Raw genomic sequence first — 19,422 nt, 5'->3', positions numbered from 1 at the left:
GCATGCAACCACGTTTCATCCAGGTCAACCCCTAAGCAGAAGGCTCTCCTATTCTCTTCTGCTTGGGTAACTTTTGTCCACCTCCTCAGAGAAGTTGGATTTTTCCTCTGAAGATTTCACCTTTGGTGTCCTTTCTTCAAAATGTTTCTCTGGCACACTACAGGGGTTTTATGTGTAATTCAGTTGACTTTACATTTCAGTTTGACTGCGACAGTTTCAATTTAATTAAGCACTGGTTTAATTATTAGTATCACCCCCTTATACTCTTAAAAGTGTCCCAGTTTGAATGAGAAGTTACACTGACCCCTATGTATAATGATCCTTCACTGTTATTTGTGGAGATCTTAAGATACAACTATGTGCAACCTTTGTAAGTTTCAAATACAAAGCCTCATCCACGACACAGCCTCATTCAAATACACAGCCTCATCCAATACACGGCCTCATCCAATACACAGCTTCACTTACATAGACTCTTCTATGGCAGTGTGTGGCTCTTGGTTTATCTCTGAGTATGAGTATGGTAGACTTAACTCTCTGGTCGTTTAGTTTTTCTTTCTTGGCCTCAGGTGTACCATTCAATTCCAAGTGGAAATAGCTTTCTCTGTAGGCATTTCAACCTTATATAAATCCAGCCTTCCTTTCTAAAGCAGCAAGCTTCTTTTTCTGAACTATAAGCTATTCTTTGATAGTTGAATAGCTGTACATTTTCTCCCTCTTGGCAGAAATCATTCTGAGTTTTTTTCTTTGTTTTTCGGATTTCATTCTGTTCTCCAGTTTAAAAAGTGCCATGACAAAGTATCATGACATCAGTTTTAAAAGTATCATGCATATCCAGATTTCTCTATGCACCACGTCAAATTTGTTTGTTATTCTTCGAGTTCTTCATGTTTTTGAAATTTATTTCTCTCCAAAAAGCCTATATTTTACTTTATCATTACACTCTCTCCTTGAAATCATTAGTATAGTTCTTCCACATTTCGCTCAGTATAAACATTCATAGATTTTAAGTTCACTTTACAATATAATTGTATTAGCCCTGGGAGATGGTAGAATTTTGATCCTCCTTGGGAGCTGGAGGAGAGGAGTTTTAACCATGACACCTCACTGAGGATTTCTGAAATATGAAATCACAGGCAGCATTTTATCTTTTGCAGTCACTACCACATTGTCAGAGATGAAAAGCTTATTAAAGCCCTGAGATAGGATGCATGGAGTTAAGTAACTTGGCAACTGCATGGAATTTTCCCTCTAGCAAATAATATTTGTTACATAACCATCTATTCATGAAACACACATCATCAAGAAAATGTTTCATACTGTTGAGATATTGTTGAATAAGAACTGAAATATCTGTTGCTGTCAATTACTCCAGTCTCTGTGTATTTTTAAAATAGTTTATTGGTCAAGATATTATTTTGTCATTTATTATCCATTTACTCATTCCATCAGGAATTATTTATTGAGCAGTTACTGTATGTCAGACGTTGTGTTAGGCACCAGGGATAAAATGATGCATGTGAAAGATGCACTCATTGCTTTCAGGGGGTTGCAGATTGGCAGAACACATAGGTACAAGTAGAACAGTGTGATAAGAAGTAGTGATCAGACAAGACTTCCTGAGAAACACCAGACCAAGCTGGGCCTGAGAAACCAGGTGTGAGTTGGCCAGGATAGAAGTGGAGGGGCTGGGGGAAGGAAAAGGATGGAGTGTGTGACAGGAGGAGAGAGGATAGCATGGGTACAGGTCTGCTGCTCAGGGAGAACAGGACACATTGAGGGAACCAAATGGTCTGGCTGTTACATAGAGTGTGAGGGGAAGGGAGAGGTTGGAAGCAGAGGGCTGATAGGTTGTAAGCCAAGGGGAAGAGATAGGATCTAATGGGGAGGGCACATAGGAATAATCTGACATCAGATTCAAGGATCTGGTCCGACATACTTTCCTGGGATATATTTCTACCATTGATCAGTATATGCTCTAGGGCTCCCACGCTATCGACCATGGGCTGTCGCTCTTTGAGGAATGTCCTCTTTCATCCATCTCCAAAGTCTCTGTTCTCCATTCAACTTTCCTAGTTTTCATGGTTGGGAAATGCCCTCTTCCTGTTGTGAACTCCCACAGCTCTGTGTACCTCCCTTAATGAGGCTTTACCCATTGTTTTTCTTATGTTTATGGCGTATCTTAGCTCTCTGCCAGATCATGTCTTGAGGACAAGAGTTTGTCTTATTCATCTGTTTATCTCTGATAGCAGTTGTCTAAGAACAAATACGACATTTGTTTGGTTCATATCCATCTCCAATGAATCCATTACAGTTTGGAAACATTCAACCTCATGCAATCCAGATGTTGGACTTTGGGGATCTTCCTCCTTTTCTCAATTCTGAGTGTACTTGCAGCATTGTTGGTATACTGAGAGCTGGCCTGAACGTCACTCCTCTGACGTCAGTGGAGAATAGAACCCACACCAGCAGCAATCGTACCTTGGGGGTTGCAGGCTGCTCTTTTGCTATTGTAATGCTCTAGTGTAGACAAGAGGACTAGCAGAGAGCCTACTAGACAAGATCTGTGGATTCCCAGATCTGTTGGGGAGGATTTGGAAGGAGATTAGAGTTTTTGTGAAACAGGTCGGGGTTAAGCTAGAGAAATATATTTGTAAGGCTGCCTTCATGTTCCAGCTTTTACTCCCAGTCTGCATGCATGATAAACATAAATTACCTACATTATATTTCCTTCGTTTCCTCAAAAGTACCTATAAACATCTTCTGGGAGGGGGACCCTGATCTTACAGAGTTATTAACTTGTGTGGTTAGGGAAGCACAGACACCTTCCCTGTGATTGGGAGCTGGGAAGGTGTAGCAGTATGATATTGCAGGACCTATCTCCAGCTCGCAGCCGCCAGCTCACATTTGGGGCTATCGGGGCAGGGCACCAGGCTCTCCCGGGTGATCTGGGTTCTGGGGTCCATGCAGTGAAGTTGCAGCTGTGTGAAGTGGTCAGCTCTCAGCCAGATTAGCATCATCATCACTGAGGGAAGCACCAGTCCTTTTCCTGACCTCTTGGGGAGCTGGAGTCCAAATCTTGCTATTGACCAGTTTTAATTGTTTTAAGCACTTGGCCATAGTCAGTTTCCAACACAGTTTGTGGGAGGCCAAACTTCTCTCTGGGAGGTCACCTGCAGGAGACAAGTTATCCCTATTCCTTTCTAAACATATGAGGTTAGAGGTGTGGAAAATATTGTATTGCCTTTTTATATATGATCTAATCATTGTACTCTGCTTATATATTGCTTAGCTCTATAATAGGCACAACTGAGTTTTTAGCTTTTTTTAGACGTAAAAAGCTTGTATTTTTATGTTACAAAGGTAATAACACTGTGTAGAAAAATTGAAAAAAATCAGGTAACATAAAAGAAGAGGTTAAAACAGAAGTAGTATTTTTCCATAGGTCTTTTTTCTTTCTAGAAAAAAGTGTACACATATACACAGAAATGTATTTGTATACATATATATATACACTTTTTAATTAGATTTTTGTTGATAGTTTTGGACTTCAAAATAATATCAGACATTTGAATATTGAGGGTTTATACAGGAATTTCACACAGATGTGCATACATATGGGCAACTTTGGAGAATATTAAGAGTGACTTATGGCTACATTATTGAATTAGATTATTTATGGAGTTAGTGGATTAAAATTGTTTATAATCCAGGGCGCCTGGGTGGCTCAGATGGTTAGGCGTCTGCCTTCGGCTCAGGTCGTGATCTCAGGGTCCTGGGATCGAGTACCGCATCGGGTTTCCTGCTCAGTGCGGAGCCTGCTTCTCCCTCTCCCTCTGCCACTCCCTCTGCTTGTGCTCTTCTGTCTATCTCTCTGTCAAATAAATAAATAAAATCTTTAAAAAAAATTGTTTATAATCCAAAATAAAGAAGGCCTATATAAATTGTAGAACAGTTCTGGTAACAGTGAACTAAATGTCAACAGAATTGTAGTGTACTCAGAGAATTCTATCAAGTGATAAACTTATTAACTAAGACATGGTGTATAATGATCTAGAAAGCCCATACTATCTGAGAAGCAATCATGTGACAAGGGTCACCATGAGATAATGACACAGATCATTCTGGTAGGTTCCCTAATGTAATGCCCATTTTTTTCTATGTTGACTAAGTCTCTTTTCCGGTGGGTCAGCATAGTTGTAAAGAGTCTCAAACAGGTTTTATTGTTCCATTTGGGGAGAAAACACTTTGCCAGGCAAAACCACTGAGAGTTAGCTTGTTGAGTTTTACTATTAATGCTCCAAGGACTATTGATTCTTTCCTTTGAGGCAAGAAATTTGACGGCAGTTTGTGTTGGATATAATATATTATTTGATAAAGTAAAATATATATATGAATTTTAACTTTTTTCTTTTCCATCATTGAGAGTTTTTTTTTTTTAATGTAAGCCACAGGAAAAATATTGCCTCACAACTCTCTAAAGGGAGAATTACATGGATGCAGGGAAGGAGTAATTTGTTGGGAGAAGATGAGGCAGTTCTTCCACAAAACGTGGACATCATCAAAGCACTGTTCTTGGATGGTGGCTGCCAAGCTTATATGGCATTTCACTGATGTTTAACATTTATAATTACTGACACTGCATGAGTTCTGAATAAAAGCATTGTCTTGGGAACTTGAAATCTAAATTAAACCACTTCCAAACACTGAAGAAATTATGACTTTTAGGAGTGCCAAAATGATTCAAGATGAGATGCCTACAAAGAGCTCTAATGAGAAATATCAAAGTCGCCTTCAAGATGAAAGTTTGCAAAGAATAGGTAAGATATTTTAGATAAAAAGTTCATTTTCTGACTAGTTGACATCTGGTATGTGAATAGCTCGTTTATATGGAATGAGATATGTAGAATTGAGGCAGTGCCCCATATAAGTTAATTTTAACATATTAATGCTTTAAACTTTAGGCATTTAAAAAAAAGATTTGTTTATTTATTTTAGAGAGAGAGAGCAAGCAGGGGGAGAGGCAGAGGCAGAGGGAGAGAATCTCAAGCAGACTCCATGCTGAGTGCGGAGCCTGATGTGAGGCCCAATCCCAGGACCCTGAGATCACTACTGGAGCCAAAATCAACAGTTGGATGCTCAACCGACTGAGCCACCAAGGTTCCGCTAAACTTTAGGCATTTTTATTATTATGTATCACATACCTAACTAGGGATTTAAAATACAAAGCATTTGAAGGATGATTTAGTTCTTTTTGATCACTTGGAGTCACAAATGTGAATAGCAGATATTACTTTGTATAGAAACAATGCAGTGAGAAACTACTGAAGTAGGTATTTTTAAAATTTTTTAATTTAAAAATTTTTTCATTTTAATTCTAGTTAGTTAACATACAGTGTTATATTCATTTCAGGTGTACAATATAGTGATTTAGTACTTCCATACATCACCTGGTGCCCATCACCACAGGTGTAGTCCTTAATCCCCATCATCTATTTGACCCATCCCCCACTTCCCACCTCCACTCTGGTAACCATCAGTTTGTTCTCTATAATTAAAAGTCTGTTTCTTGATTTGTCTCTCTCTTTCTTTTTTACTCTTTGCTCGTTTGTTTTGTTTCTTAAAATCCACATATGAGTGAAATCATATGATATTTGTCATTGTCTAGCTTATTTCACTTAACCTAATAATGTCTAGCTCCATCCATATCATTGTAAATGGTAAGATTTCATTCTTTTATGGCTGAATAATATTCCATTGTGCGTGTGTGTGTGTATACACATACATACATATATACATACATATATATATTCATATCTTCTTTATCCGTTCTTCAGTAGATGGACACTTGGGCTGCTTCCGTAATTTGGCTGTTGTAAATAATGCTCCTATAAACATTGTGGTGAATGTATCCTTCTGAATTAGCGTTTTTGTATTCTTTGGGTGAATACCGAATAGTGCAATTCCTGGATTATAAGGTAGCTCTATTTTTAACTTTCTGAGGAACCTCCATATGTTTTCCAGAGCTCCTGCACCAGTTTGCATTCCCAGCAACAGTATACAAGAGTTCTTTTTTCTCTACATCCTTACCAACATCAGTTGTTTTTTGTGTTGTTGATTTTAGCTGTTCTGATAGGTGTGAGGTAGTATCTCATTGTAGTTTTGATTTTCATTTCCCTGATGATGAGTGATGTTAAGCATCTTTTCATGTGTCTGTTGGCCATCTGGATGTTTTCTTTGGAGATATGTCTGTTCGTGTCTCCTGCCCATTTTTTAATTGGATTATTTGTTTTTTGGGTGTTGAGTTTTAGAAGTTCTTTTTTTTTTTTTTTTTTAAGATTTTTTTAAAAATAAACTCTACCACCAGCATGGGGCTCAAATTCATGACCCCGAGATCAAGAGTCACATGCTTTACTGACTGAGCCAACCAGGCACCCTGAGTTTTATAAGTTCTTTATATATTTTGGATACTAACCCTTTATTGTATATACCATTTCTAAATACCTTCCCCTATTTGATAGGTTGCCTTTTAGTTTTATTGATTACATCCTTTGTATGGAACCACAAAAGACCCTGAATAGTCAAACAGTCTTGAAAAAGAAAAACAAAGATGGAGTCAGCACAATTCCATACTTCAAGTTATATTACAAAGCTGTAGTCATCAAGACAGTATGGTACTAGCACAAAAATAGACACATAGGTCAATGGAACAGAATAGAAAATGCAGAAATAAACCCACAACTGTATGCTCAGTTAATCTTTGACAAGGCAGAAAGAATATCCAATGGGAAAAGGACAGTTTCTTCAATAAATGGTATTGGGAAAATGGGACAGCAACATGCAAGACCACTTTCTTATACCATACACAAAAATAAATTCAAAATGGATTAAAGACCTAAACATGAGACCTGAAACCATAAAAATCTTAGAAGAGAACACAGGCAGTAACCTCTTTGACATTGGCTACAGCAACTTTTCTCTAGATATGTCTTGTTAGGCAAGGGAAACAAAAGCAAAAATAAACTGTTGGGACTACAGTAGGTGGTATTTAAAAAAAATCCCTTATAAAAAAATTAGAACTTATAGCTCTTTTTTTTCCTCTTGTCTGTCTTATCAATGTGATTTCTCATTGTTGTCATGATATAGTACTATTTCTAAGCTGCAGGGTTTTTTTTTTTTTTTTTCCTGAAAGAACCTGAGAATAATTCTGCCTCTCTTGAAGAATAAAATGAATGGGTTTTTGGTATGTTTTGCCTGTTTGAGGCCTTACAAGTTCATGGTGTGTTCTGGTCAGCTAAAGAGTTAGAAGCATGACACAAATAAATGATTGTTTTATTATTTATCTTTTTGAAGAAGAACTTCTCTATAATTGCTTAGAAAATATTAAAAAGGTTCAGTGTCCACCATCTAACTGTTAAGGTTCTTGACCATTATCAGATAGATTCACAGAAAGATGAGGATGTTATTTGAACCCTGAACTTACAATCTATTTCCAGCTTGTTGACATTGACAGCCAGAAAGATAGATTATTTGGAATTTTTGCTAAGATGATCATATAAACAAACACAACTAAATGCTCTTAAATTTTATGTTTTTTACATTGGACTTTGTAAATCGCTGTCCCTGTTGTCACTGTATAATGTTAGATATCACTGATACTTTATCTGTGGTGTCTGAATAACATCACAGTCAAATCTATTATTTCTCTTTCCTACATGGTGCAAATTCATTTAAACAGGGTTGCATCCAAAGGCTTTGTTTCTTTTTTGTCTTTGAGCAAGTAGTTCTATTTAATTTTCTGCTTAGTAAAAATCTAATCTGATGAATTTATTCTGGGTCCTTGTGTAATTGGTGATTCTTAGGTGATGAAATTTGCTGACTGTTGCAATTCTGCCAATTTCAGTTTGTCTTTCCTGCTGACACTCACGGAACCTCTGCCATTAGGTCCTGTAAGTGTCATATCACTATCAGCTCATTTTGATGTCTTTACATTACAAATATTGTGCCTGTGAAGGTTAACAACTATTTCTGAACAGTTTTGTTAGTGAGCAGAAGGCTGTGGAAATGGATGGGAGGAGGACTGTATTTTGAGAGGGCTTTGAGGTGGGAAGTCTTTTGAGCAAAAGGGGCCGCCTGGGAGAGCTGGGTGTGGAAGTACAGCCACGGTGATACGCAGTCCCTTTTTGCGCTTCTGTCCCTCCATCCCCTTTCTTTTCTGCCGCCTCTCAGAGGCCATTGTTATCCTGAATTTTGTGTTTCTCCTTTCCTTAAGAATTATGCAGTTTACCATATTTAGTTTTGCATGATTTTGGATTTTGTATAAATGGAGTTACACCTTTGTAACTTGCATGTGTCACTCAACGGTATGTGTCTGAGATTCATTCATGAAGATGTGTGTAACTGTAGTTTATTCATTTTTACTGCTATGTAGCATTGGATTCTATGAACTTATGGTTTCTCTGTGAACATATTCAGATTTATCTAAAATACAAAATTGAGCTGTTTCCTTCTCTTGACTGTTGTAAATCATGTAGTTATGAATATTCTCGTACATATCTTGCGGTGTATGTTAGTTTCACTAGGGTGGTGTCTTTCAAACTATGGTTTGTGATCCATCATTGGAATATGAAATCAATTTAGTGGGTTGTGACTAGCATTTAAAAAAAATTCTTAACGCTAGACTAGACTAGATTGGAAAATGTCAGAGTGCATTCTACATCTAGGGGCTGAGGATTGTTTCATAAAACTTTTACTTCAGTACGTATGAGTATATGTGCGTGTTATATATGCATGTGTTGAATTGTGACATAAAAATATTTTTTTGGGGGGTCATAACCCTAAATTTTGAAAGCTACTATTCTAGTATACATGGTAAGAAGTAGGATGAAAAGGACACAGGTTCTTCATTTTATTTTATTTTTAGGTTCTCAACTCTAACAGTTAACACCAAATTGTTTTCCAAAGCGGTACTACCAGTTGTGATAGTCTGTGGGTGAAATAGTATATCATGGTGGTTTAAATATTCAGTTCTCTGATTCTCTAATTATGGTTAAAGTTGAGCTTCTTTTTAACTTTCCCTGGGTCCTTCATAAACAACACTTTTTTTTCCCTGTGCCTTCATAAACAACACTTTTTGCTTCCTTTATTTATTTTTTTATTTTTTAAAAAGATTTTATTTATTTATTTGAGAGAGAGAACGAGCTGGGAGAAGGTCAGAGGGAGAAGGAGAAGCAGACTCCCTGCTGAGCAGGAAGTCCAATGTGGGGCTCGATCACCTGAGCCAAGGGCAGACACTTAACCAACGGAGCCACCCAGGCGCCTCCACTTTTTGCTTCCTTTTAAAGGAATACTTTCCAAAATAAGATTGCTTCTGAAGATGTCTTACTCATTTATATAAGTTTCTGCTTTTCACAATGAAGTTTCTTAAAGAAACTTAATGGATTCCGGCTTGAAAATACTGCTAGTGTGCTGAAGGTTTTCCTAGATTTTTGGCGATTTGGCGATTTGGAGATTTAAGTTAAATTTAAGTGAATCCTGAAGTCAGAATATATGGGGGATCAAAATGAAAAATTTTAAGTTGAAATTGCTCTTATAAGTTTAAGATCATGTTTTGACACCTTTACTTTCTGAGATATGTTTGATGTAGCAAGTGGTTTCTATTGAACTAGCAACTGCACTTTTGACAGAATCTTTTTCTTCTCTGCACTGTGAGTGGAGAAGTAGGTGCTGTTTTAATGTCATATAAATATGCTCCCGAGGGTTATTTGTTTTTCTGATTCTTTCCCCACCCAGATTTACTGAGATATAATTGACATATAGCATTGTGTAAGCTTAAGGTGTACGATGTGATGACTTGATGCATGTATCATGAAATGTCTGCCACAAAATTAGTTAATACATCTTTCATCTCGCATAATTATCATTTTTTGTTATTGTCATAGTGAGAACATTAAAGCTCTATTCCCATAGCAGCTTTCAAGTATACGGTATAGTGTTATTAACTATAGTCACTATGCTGTACTTTAAATCCCTGGAAGTTACTCATTTCATTAAGTGAAAGTTTTGTACCCTTTGACCGACATCTCATTTCTCTTACCACACAGCCCTTGGCAAGCACCATTCTACTCTTTGTTTCTAAGTGTTGTGTTTATATATGTATATATGTTTATATATAAATAAGTGAATCTTACAATATTTGTCTTTCTCTGTCTGACTTATTTCACTTAGCATAATGTCCACAAGGTCCACCCATGTTATTGCAAATGGCAAGATTTCCTTCTTTTTTATGGCTGAATAATATTTCATTGTACACACACACATATGTGTATATATCACATTTTCTTTATGAATTCATCCATAAATGGACACTTAGGTTGCTTCCGTATCTTGGCTATTTTTAGTCTCCTGTAGGCAGCAGATAGTTGGATCTTGTTTTTTTTTTTTTTTTTTTGCAGTTTTATACCTTTATTTGACAATCAGCGATTAGTTCTCATCCACATTAACTGTCTGCAGATTTTTGAAAGTGGTGACAGGTACATAGGTAACCAGTGTGTAGAGCTTGTTTGGTGAATCTTCATCCTCGTTACGTTTTCTGGACAACCGCACACGGATACGGTATGGAACATTCCTTATTCCTTTGGCCCAGACAGCTTTGTTGAGCCTGGTGTAAATGCGCACATCTGGAGTTCCCATCTCCTTCATGGCAAATTTCCGGATGTCTTTGAGTGCCCGAGGGGCACGCTTCTGGAAACCCACTCCATGGATGCGCTTGTGAGTGTTGATGGTGTATTCTCTGGTCACTACCTCGTTGATGGCAGAACGGCCCTTCTTCTTCTCGCCACCCTTCTTCGCGGGAGCCATTCCACCCGGCTCTGGTTGGAAAGCTGTTTTTTGTTTTTTTAAAATCCATCCAGGGGCGCCTGGGTGGCTCAGTCGTTAAGCGTCTGCCTTCGGCTCAGGTCATGATCCCACGGTCCTGGATCGAGCCCCGCATTGGGCTCCCTGCTCGGCGGGAAGCCTGCTTCTCCCTCTCCCACTCCCCCTGCTTGGGTTCCCTCTCTCGCTGTGTCTCTGTCAAATAAATAAAATCTTTGAAAAAAAAAAAATCCATTCAGCTACTTCATGCCTTTTAATTGAAGAATATACTCTATTTACATTTAAAGTAATTATTGATAGGAGAGGATTTACTGTTGCCATTTTATTAACTGTTTTCTGGCTGTTTTATAGTTTCTTTGTTTTTTTCTTTTTTTCCTTCTGTCCTCCTTTATGAATTGATGATTTTCTGTAGTAGTATACTTAGATTCCCTTCTCTTTATCTTGTGTGTATCTACTATCGGTTTTATTTTGTGGTACTATGAGGCTTACTTGAAATATTTTGTTGATGTAATGGTCAATTTTAAACTGATAACAACTTAACTTTGATCACATACAAAAACTCTACCTTTTTGGGTGAAGGGGAGTGGGAGGTATAGGCTTTCAATTATTGGAATGAATAAGTCGCGAGCATGAAAGGTACAGCATAAGGAATATAGTTAATGGTATTGTAATAGTGTTGTATGGTGACAAATGGTAGCTACACTTGTGGTGAGCATAGCATAATAACATATAGAGTTTTCAAATCACTATTTTGTACACTTGAAAGTAAAATAACTTTCTGTGTTAAGTATACTTCAACCCCCCTCCACAAACCCCAAACTCTACCTTTTCACTCCTGCCTTTTATGTTTTTTGATGCCACGATTTACCTCATTTTATACCATGTATTCATTAACAAATGATTGTAGCTATAGTTATTTTTATTTTTAGAAATTTTTATTTTATTTAAATTCAGTTAATTAACATATAGTGTATTATTAGTTTCAGAAGTAGAATTCAGTGATTCTTCAGTTGCATATAACACCCAGTGCTCATTACATCATGCGCCCTCCTTAATGTCCATCACCCACTTACCCCATCCCCCCACCCACCTCCCCTCTAGCAACCCTCAATTTGTTTCTATAGTTAAGAGTCTCTTATGGTGTGCCTCCCTCTCTGATTTTGTCTTATTTTATTTTTCCCTCCCTTCCTCTATGATTCTCCATTTTGTTTCTTAAATTCCACTAATGAGTGAAATCATATGATAATTGTCTTTCTCTGATTGACTTATTTTGCTTGGTATAATACCTTCTAGTTCCATCCATGTCGTTGCAAATGGTAAGATTTCATTTTTTTGATGACTGCGAAATATTGCATTTTATAAATATACCTCATCTTTTTTATCCATTCATCTGTTGATGGACCATGTGGGCTTTTTCCATAGTTTGGCTATTGTGGACATTGCTGCTATAAACATTAGGGTGCAGGTGCCCCTTTGGATCACTATGTTTGTATCCTTTGGATAAATACCTAGTAGTGCAATTGCTGGGTCATAGGGTAGCTCTATTTTTAACTTTTTGAGGAACCTCCATACTGCTTTCCAGAGTGGCTGCATCAGCTTGCATTCCCACCAGAAGTGTAAGAGGGTTCCCCTTTCACCACATCCTCGCCCACATTTGTCATTTCCTGACTTGTTAATTTTAGTCATTCTGACTATTGTGAGGTGGTATCTCATTGTGGTGTTGATCTGTATTTCCCTAATGCCTAGTGATGTGGAGCATTTTTCATGTGTCTGTTAGCCATTTGTATGTCTTTTTTGGAGAAATGTCTGTTCATATCTTCTGCCCATTTCTTGACTGGATTATTTGTTTTTTTGGGTGTTGAGTTTAATAGGTTCTTTATAGATTTTGGATACTAGCCCTTTATCTGGTAAGACATTTGCAAATATCTTCTCCCATTCTGTAAGTTGTCTTTTGGTTTTGTCTACTGTTCCTTTGCTCTGCAAAAGCTTTTTATCTTGATGAAGTCCCAGTAGTTCATTTTTGCTTGTTTCCCTTGCCTTTGGAAACATGTCTAGCAAGAAGTTGCTGTGGCCTAGGTCAAAGAGGTTCCTGCCTGTGTTCTCCTTTAGGATTTTGATGGATTCCTGTCTCACATTTAGGTCTTTCATCCATTTTGAGTCTATTTTTGTGTGTGGTGTAAGGAAATGGTCCAGTTTCATTCTTCTGCATGTGGCTGTCCCATTTTCCCAACACCATTTGTTGAAGAGACTGTCTTTTTTTCCATCGGATATATTTCCTGCTTTGTTGAAGATTAGTTGACCATAGAGTTGAGGGTCCATTTCCGGGTTCTTTATCCTGTTTCACTGGTCTTTGTGTCTGTTTTTGTATGAGTACCATACTGTCTTGATGATGACGGCTTTGTAATAGAGCCTGAAGTCTGGAATTGTGATGCCACAAGCTTTGTTTTCTTTTTCAGCTTTCCTTTGGGGTCTTTTCTGATTCCATACAAATTTTAGGATTATTTGTTCCATCTCTGTGAAAAATGTTGATAGTATTTTGATAGGGATTGCATTGAATGTGTAGATTGCTCTAGGGAGCATAGACATTTTAACAGTATTTGTTCTTCCAAATCCATGAGCATGGAATGTTTTTCCATTTCTTTGTGTCCTCTTCAATTTCTTTCATACACATTCTGTAGTTTTCAGAATACAGATCCTTTACCTCTTGCTGTAGTTATTTTTAATACATTTGTCCTTTAAGCTTCATACTAGAGTTAAGGGGTCAGTACACCACCATATCACAGTATTAGAGTATTCTGAATTTGACTGTATACTTAGCTTTACCAGTGTGTTGTATGTTTTCATATTTCCATATTACTTGCTAGTATCCTTTTGTTTCAGCTTGAAGAACAAAGTCATTTTAGCATTTCTTGTAAGGCAGGTGTAGAGGTGATAAACTCCCTCAGCTTTTGTTTGTTTGGGAAAGTCTTTACTTGCTTTCATTTCTGAAACACAGCTTTGCTGGGTAAAGTATTCTTGGCTGGCAGTTTTTTCTTTCAGCATCTTGAATATATCCTTCTACATTCTCCTGGCCTGCAAGGTTTCTGCTGAGAAATCCACTGATGATCTTATGGGGGATCCCTTGTATGAGAGAATTTATTTTCCTGTTGTTGTTTTTAAAATTCTCTATTTTTGATTTTAGACAATTTTTAAATAATGTGTTTTAGAGAAGATAGTTTTGGATTGCAATTGTGGGATGACTATTAGCTTCCTGAACTTGGATGTCTAAATCCCTTCCCAGGTTTGGGAAGTTCTCAGCCATTATTTCTTTAAATAACCTTTTCACTCCTTTCTCCCTGTCTTCCTTTTCTGGGACTCAAATGATGTGTAGATTGTTTATCTTAGTGGTGTTGCATTAAGTCTTGTTTATCTGTGTTCTGTTATAGCTCTCTGAGCATCTTTAGAACAATTGTTTTGAAATTTTTGTTGGATATTCACAGATCTCCATTTCTTTGGGTTCAGTTACTGGAAGTTTACTGTGTTCTTTTGTTGGTGTCATGTTTCCCTAGTACTTTGTGATTCTTAAGGCCTTGTGTAGATGTCTGTGCATTTGAAGAAGTAGTGATCTCTCCCAAGCTTTATGGACTGACTTTAGTAAGGAAAGACTTTCACCTATTGGGGGGCACGGTGAAGTGTGCTGTGATTATGGGTCTAGTGGAGCAGGACATCAAGTGCAAGGGCGTGTGGTGGTTCTGGTGTGGGGGAATGTGATGTCTCGTTGTTCAGGCTGCCAAGGTCCATAGCATAAACAATGGTATGTGTTTTCGTGAGTATTGGGTTCTGCAAATTCTGTTGAGGTCCTCAGCAGCACCTCCAGGTTCAGGGGCTAGATACCAGGGCAGGTACTGGTGGTGGTCAGAGTGATGGTGTATACCTGCTTGGCTGCAGGTTCCTGTGTAGTGGCAAGGGCTGGCTGCAGACACACACGTAATGGTGGGGTTCGGGACCAGCAGCGAGGGCCACGTGGGGTTCGGGACCAGCAGCGAGGGCCACGTACAACTGCAGGCACGTTGGCCATTGTGGAGGTCGTGGCTGTTGGCACGTACTCTTGTGGCTGCAGGGTCTCCCCTTGGGCGCAAGAATAGCAGGGGAGGCTGATGAGGGCAGTTGGGCTGGTGAGGTGCAGGTGCACAGCTGGAGGGGCTAATTGCAAGCAAGCCCAGCGATGCAGGCCGGTGACAGAGACAGGGCTAGAGCCAGACCCACATGTGGCTGTACAGGCCCTGGCTGTGAGTGTGCCCTTCTGTGGCTGCAGAGTCTCACTGTGGGCACACACAGTGGAAGCTGGTGAGGGAGATTAGGCCAGTGGTGTGTTAGTACTCAGTGGAGGGGTTAGCCCCACGTACACACACGGCAGCGGGAGGTCAGCCTCAAGGCTCCAGGCAGGCTTCTTGTACTCATGCAGCTGCAGAGGCCTGTGGGCTGGTGCTGGTGTGCGTTCCAGGCTCCAGCATGGGGAGGAGGCAGTGAGTGCGAAGGGACTCAGGGGGCTGGTGTCTGTGAATGTGAATGCCATGGGGTGAACTTTGGTGAAATCTGCGGGGCGTCCATAGCAGCCCAGCTGGCTATTGGTTTATTCAATGGCAGAATCTACTGGGATCCCCTGCAGAGTAGGACACTGGGAACCACAGTTGTCCCTGCTGAGTGGCTAATACTGGTAGCCCCTGCTCTTCTTCCTTGATCCTAGATGTCTCAATTCCTCTCAGCTTTGCTGGCCTCTGGGTGGGGTAAAACCAAAGCGGCTCCTTTGTGTGGTGCCCCGAAAGGCTGGGAGGCTGGTCACCTACCCTGCTCTCCCTTTCCCAGCCAGGGGAACTCTTTCTAGCTGGAGAGTTTCCTCTTGGCACTAAGCAGGGCTGGCCCGAAGGATGGGATGATGCCGGCAAAATGAAGCTGCTCTTCCTTCCCTTTTTGTGTGATGATTCTCAGGTTTTTTGTTCCACTGTGTTGCTGAAGTTTCTTAAGTGGATTCCAGAGCTCTTCCCAAGCTGTTCTTGTTCAGAGAGAGAGAGGTAATTCTTTATAAAAATGACTTTAAAGTTTGCCTTATATGTCTGGCAGCATATATATATGGGGGAGGGGAGGGAGGGAGAGATGGGGACAGAGAGAGACAGAGAGAGACAGAGAGATACAGAGAGAAAGAGACAGACCATATATATATATATATATATATGTATATACTCTTAAAGTATCTACAGCCTTCAGTGGTCACCTTTATTTTGTTGTAATTTGTCCCATCATCTTAAAATAGCCTTGTGAATTTCTGTAAAAATTTTCAGCATTTATTCTATAAAATACCAACACTTCAATAAACATTCCTCATGTGGAATCAGGACACAACTATTTTAAATAATCTCAGACTTAGAAGCACTATTCTTAAAAATACAAGGCTAGTAAATGAAGGAATCACAGCTTGGATATGGTCAGGATTCTCTAAACTACAGCATCTCATGTGCAACAGTATAAAATTTGTGGGGACATTAGGTCAAGTTGATTTCTTATTTTCGAAGTGCAGACATAAGCAGATTTTAAGGTAAGAAAACATTTACTGTAAATACAGAAATAAAGGGATGAGAGAACTCCAGGCAGCTGCCGTGGCTCCTCACCTGGCCCCTCTTGGGAAATACAGGAAAAAGAAAAATGAGAGATCAGGACAGAGCCTGGACACAGCCTTAGGCTAGGATTTGCTAGTAAGTAAATAGCTTCTGACCTGAATTTGAAATTCGAGCATCTGCTTCTCAGAAAGAGGCAAAAATCTTAGAGGTCTATAGCATTTCCTTAGACTTCCCTAAATAGCCAGGTCTGCTCAGTACCTCTACAGAGGTTAGTTGTCTGCCTCCCCACAGTGCCCATCTGGCACCTTCCTCTTCCTCTTTGTGTCTCACTTCAGATGCTACTTCCTCCTTGAGTTGTCCCCAGATGACTGAGAAAGGCTGCCACCCTTCTCCTAGACTCCCAGTTCATGTTCTACATCTAATTATTGAATGAATTCTTTCCATAGGGTTTTGCAGGACTGTATTTCCTTGAGTTTCTCTTCAAAACAAAACAAACAAATAAACAAATAAAAACCCCAAATCTGTCTTATGGTCAAATTTTTTTCAGAAACTCTGTACTTTAGGTTTCTTTTATATATTTATTATATACATTTGAATACTAATGGTCCTGAGAGGTAATTCAGGAAAGGAACTTGTTTTTACTGAACATGAAACAACTCTTTTGAAAAATATCTGTCTTATTTCTCGGGAACAAGGTTGGGAAATGCTGCTTTATTTTGTTGTGTTTTATTTTCTTTGCACTGCCTCTCTACTGGACCATAATTTATTAGTATTGTCAATGCTTGCTATGGTGCCTGGCACATAGTAGGTCCATAATGAAATTATTTGTTAATAAAAACATGGGAGAGAAGAAGGTAATGACTCCCATGTTTGAAGCTTGGGAAGCTAATAGTTATTTATTGTTGCATTACAAACCACCCCAAAATTTAGTGGCAAAAAGCAATCTTTCTTTTTTTTTTAATATTCATGTTTTTTGTGGATTTGGAATTCAGCAAGAACACAGTGAGGACAACCCCCCCATTGCTTCACAATGTCTGGGATGTTTTGTGGGATGATGTAAATGGCAGGGGGTTCCTAGAATGGCTGGGGGCTGGAAGGGCTGGGCTGAAGGACCCACTGCAAAGACGGCCTCTTCACTCACATGAGTGGCCAGAGCACCCTACATGTGACCTCTCAAGCATGGCTGTTTGAGCATCATCGAACTTTCTGCATCATGGCCCCAGGCTCCAAGAACACGTGCTTCCAGAAACCAAGGCAGAACTGCCAGTTTTTTTATGACCCAAACTCAGAAATCTCAGGTACGTCAAAGAATTTATAGCCATGCTTCACAATGGTACAGCAGCTTGAGGAGGGTGATGCCACTAATGAGATAAGGGGCTCAGGAGGAAAGAGTTGCTGGGTGGGAGGGAGTGGGTCGGGATGTTCCTGGGCAGTTCCAACAGTATATCTGGAGCTCAGGAGAGAAGTGGGAGTTGGAAAATGAGGGTTAGAGTTGACATCATATAGGTTGATGCTGCAAGTACAAATATGATTCTCTAGGGCAAACCGGTAGAGAAGGAAGGAGAGAAGCTTGGACAGAGACCTGGTGTTACGGACTGATTGTGTCCCCCCCCCCCCACATTCATATGCTGCTAGCCTAACAACTAATATGATGGTATTAAGAGGTGAGGCCTTTGGGAGATGATTGGCTCACGAGGGCGGAGGCTTCATGTTTGGGATATAAAAGAGACCCCAGAGAGCTCTCATGTCCTCTTTCTGCCATGTGAGGATACAACAACAGGTTGGCCATCTGCAATCGGGAAGAGGGTCCTCACTAGAGCCCCACCATGCTGGCTGATCTCTTCGGACTTCTAGCTTCTAGAACTGTAAGAAATAGATTTCTGTTGTTTATAAGCCATGCAGTCTATGGTACTTTGTTAGCTAGCAGCCCGAGCTGACTAGGACACCTGGGTGATGGCAGCGGGTAAGGGGACCCCGGAGGGAAGTGAGCGAGGAAGGGAGCTGAGGAACTGTAGCCACAGTGGTGGGAGGGGTAGGGCAGCGTGGTCCTGCCCAGAGAAGAAAGTTCCAGGGGCAGGGGGGCCTACAGTATCACAGCCCCAGCAAAGTTGGGTAAGGAGGCCCAAGAGGTGTGCGCCGGATGTAGCAGTTAAAGAATCGTTTGCTAAGGGAAGTTTCCGTGAAGAGGTTATGGGCTCCAGAGGTGGTGGCGGGGATCAGCTGTTGCGTTGTTGGGGTGGGGGCTGGCGGTGGGAAGCCCGAGTGCAGGGTGCTGAGGGAAGAAGCTCTGCCTTCACAGCTGGGCTGCGTTCAGGTGGTGAGAGATCGCCTTCCCCTACCCACAAAAGCCTGTCCTTGTGATTGGGAGTCACAGGGCACCTCATTCACAATTGTTAGAAATGTGTAAAAGTCACTGAATGGAAAAAGCTTTTAGGAGCACAAGGCAGCCAGGGTGGATCACATAACAGCACAAACATGTGACACGTCCCTAGATAAGCCTGCCCCCGCAGCCAGTAACAGCTCTGGAATCTGCCCGGGAGTAGCCGACGCGCGGAGCAAATACACTTCCTCTGTTTGGCATCTGCTGGCTGCAGGGAAGGGCAGCTGGCCAAGTCAGGTTACCTGAAGGGTTAAGAGGCATGCGGGCTCTTTTAGTATAAAGATGTGTCTCCATATGAGGAGTGAATAAGGACTGTTGGGACAAGGAAGTGTTATGTCATCTTACACATTCTACTAGTCCTCCTGACAGTTCCCTTTCGGGAAAAGGCAAAAGGCCTACAGGAAGACACAATTATGATGTTCAATTTTTTTTTTTTTTTGCTTCTGTGGGACTCGAATGTGGCCATTGGAAAAAGTTTCTTACAGTTGATAAATTATGATTAAATGAATTAATATACCTGAAGCTCTTAGAATAGTGCCTGTTCTAAGAACCAACACCATGTAAGTGTAAAGT

At 39.9% G+C, this 19,422-nt stretch overlaps 1 protein-coding gene and 1 long non-coding RNA gene across 2 annotated transcripts in view; one reads left to right on the top strand and one right to left on the bottom strand.

Annotated features, from left to right (window-relative positions):
• LOC129045363 (uncharacterized) overlaps positions 1-19,422 on the top strand; it is a 400,949-nt gene that overhangs the window by 98,473 nt on the left and 283,054 nt on the right. The window lies entirely within an intron of this gene.
• Positions 10,429-10,877, bottom strand: LOC123853254 (large ribosomal subunit protein eL31-like). Its single transcript, XM_045887954.3, has one exon. The coding sequence runs from the start codon at positions 10,858-10,860 to the stop codon at positions 10,483-10,485; it is 378 nt and encodes a 125-aa protein (XP_045743910.2). The 5' UTR covers positions 10,861-10,877; the 3' UTR covers positions 10,429-10,482.

Source organism: Mirounga angustirostris, unplaced genomic scaffold (assembly GCF_029215605.1).
Source record: "Mirounga angustirostris isolate CCGP_5_RB_7025 unplaced genomic scaffold, mMirAng1.0.hap1 SCAF_7, whole genome shotgun sequence".
Lineage (NCBI taxonomy): Eukaryota > Metazoa > Chordata > Mammalia > Carnivora > Phocidae > Mirounga > Mirounga angustirostris.
Note: the sequence above shows the minus strand (reverse complement) of the source record. Positions and strands in the feature narration are given on the sequence as shown.

Coding starts and splice junctions, on each gene's coding strand:
- LOC123853254 (XM_045887954.3), bottom strand. CDS start 10,860: ATGGCTCCCGCGAAGAAGGGTGGCGAGAAGAAGAAGGGCCGTTCTGCC.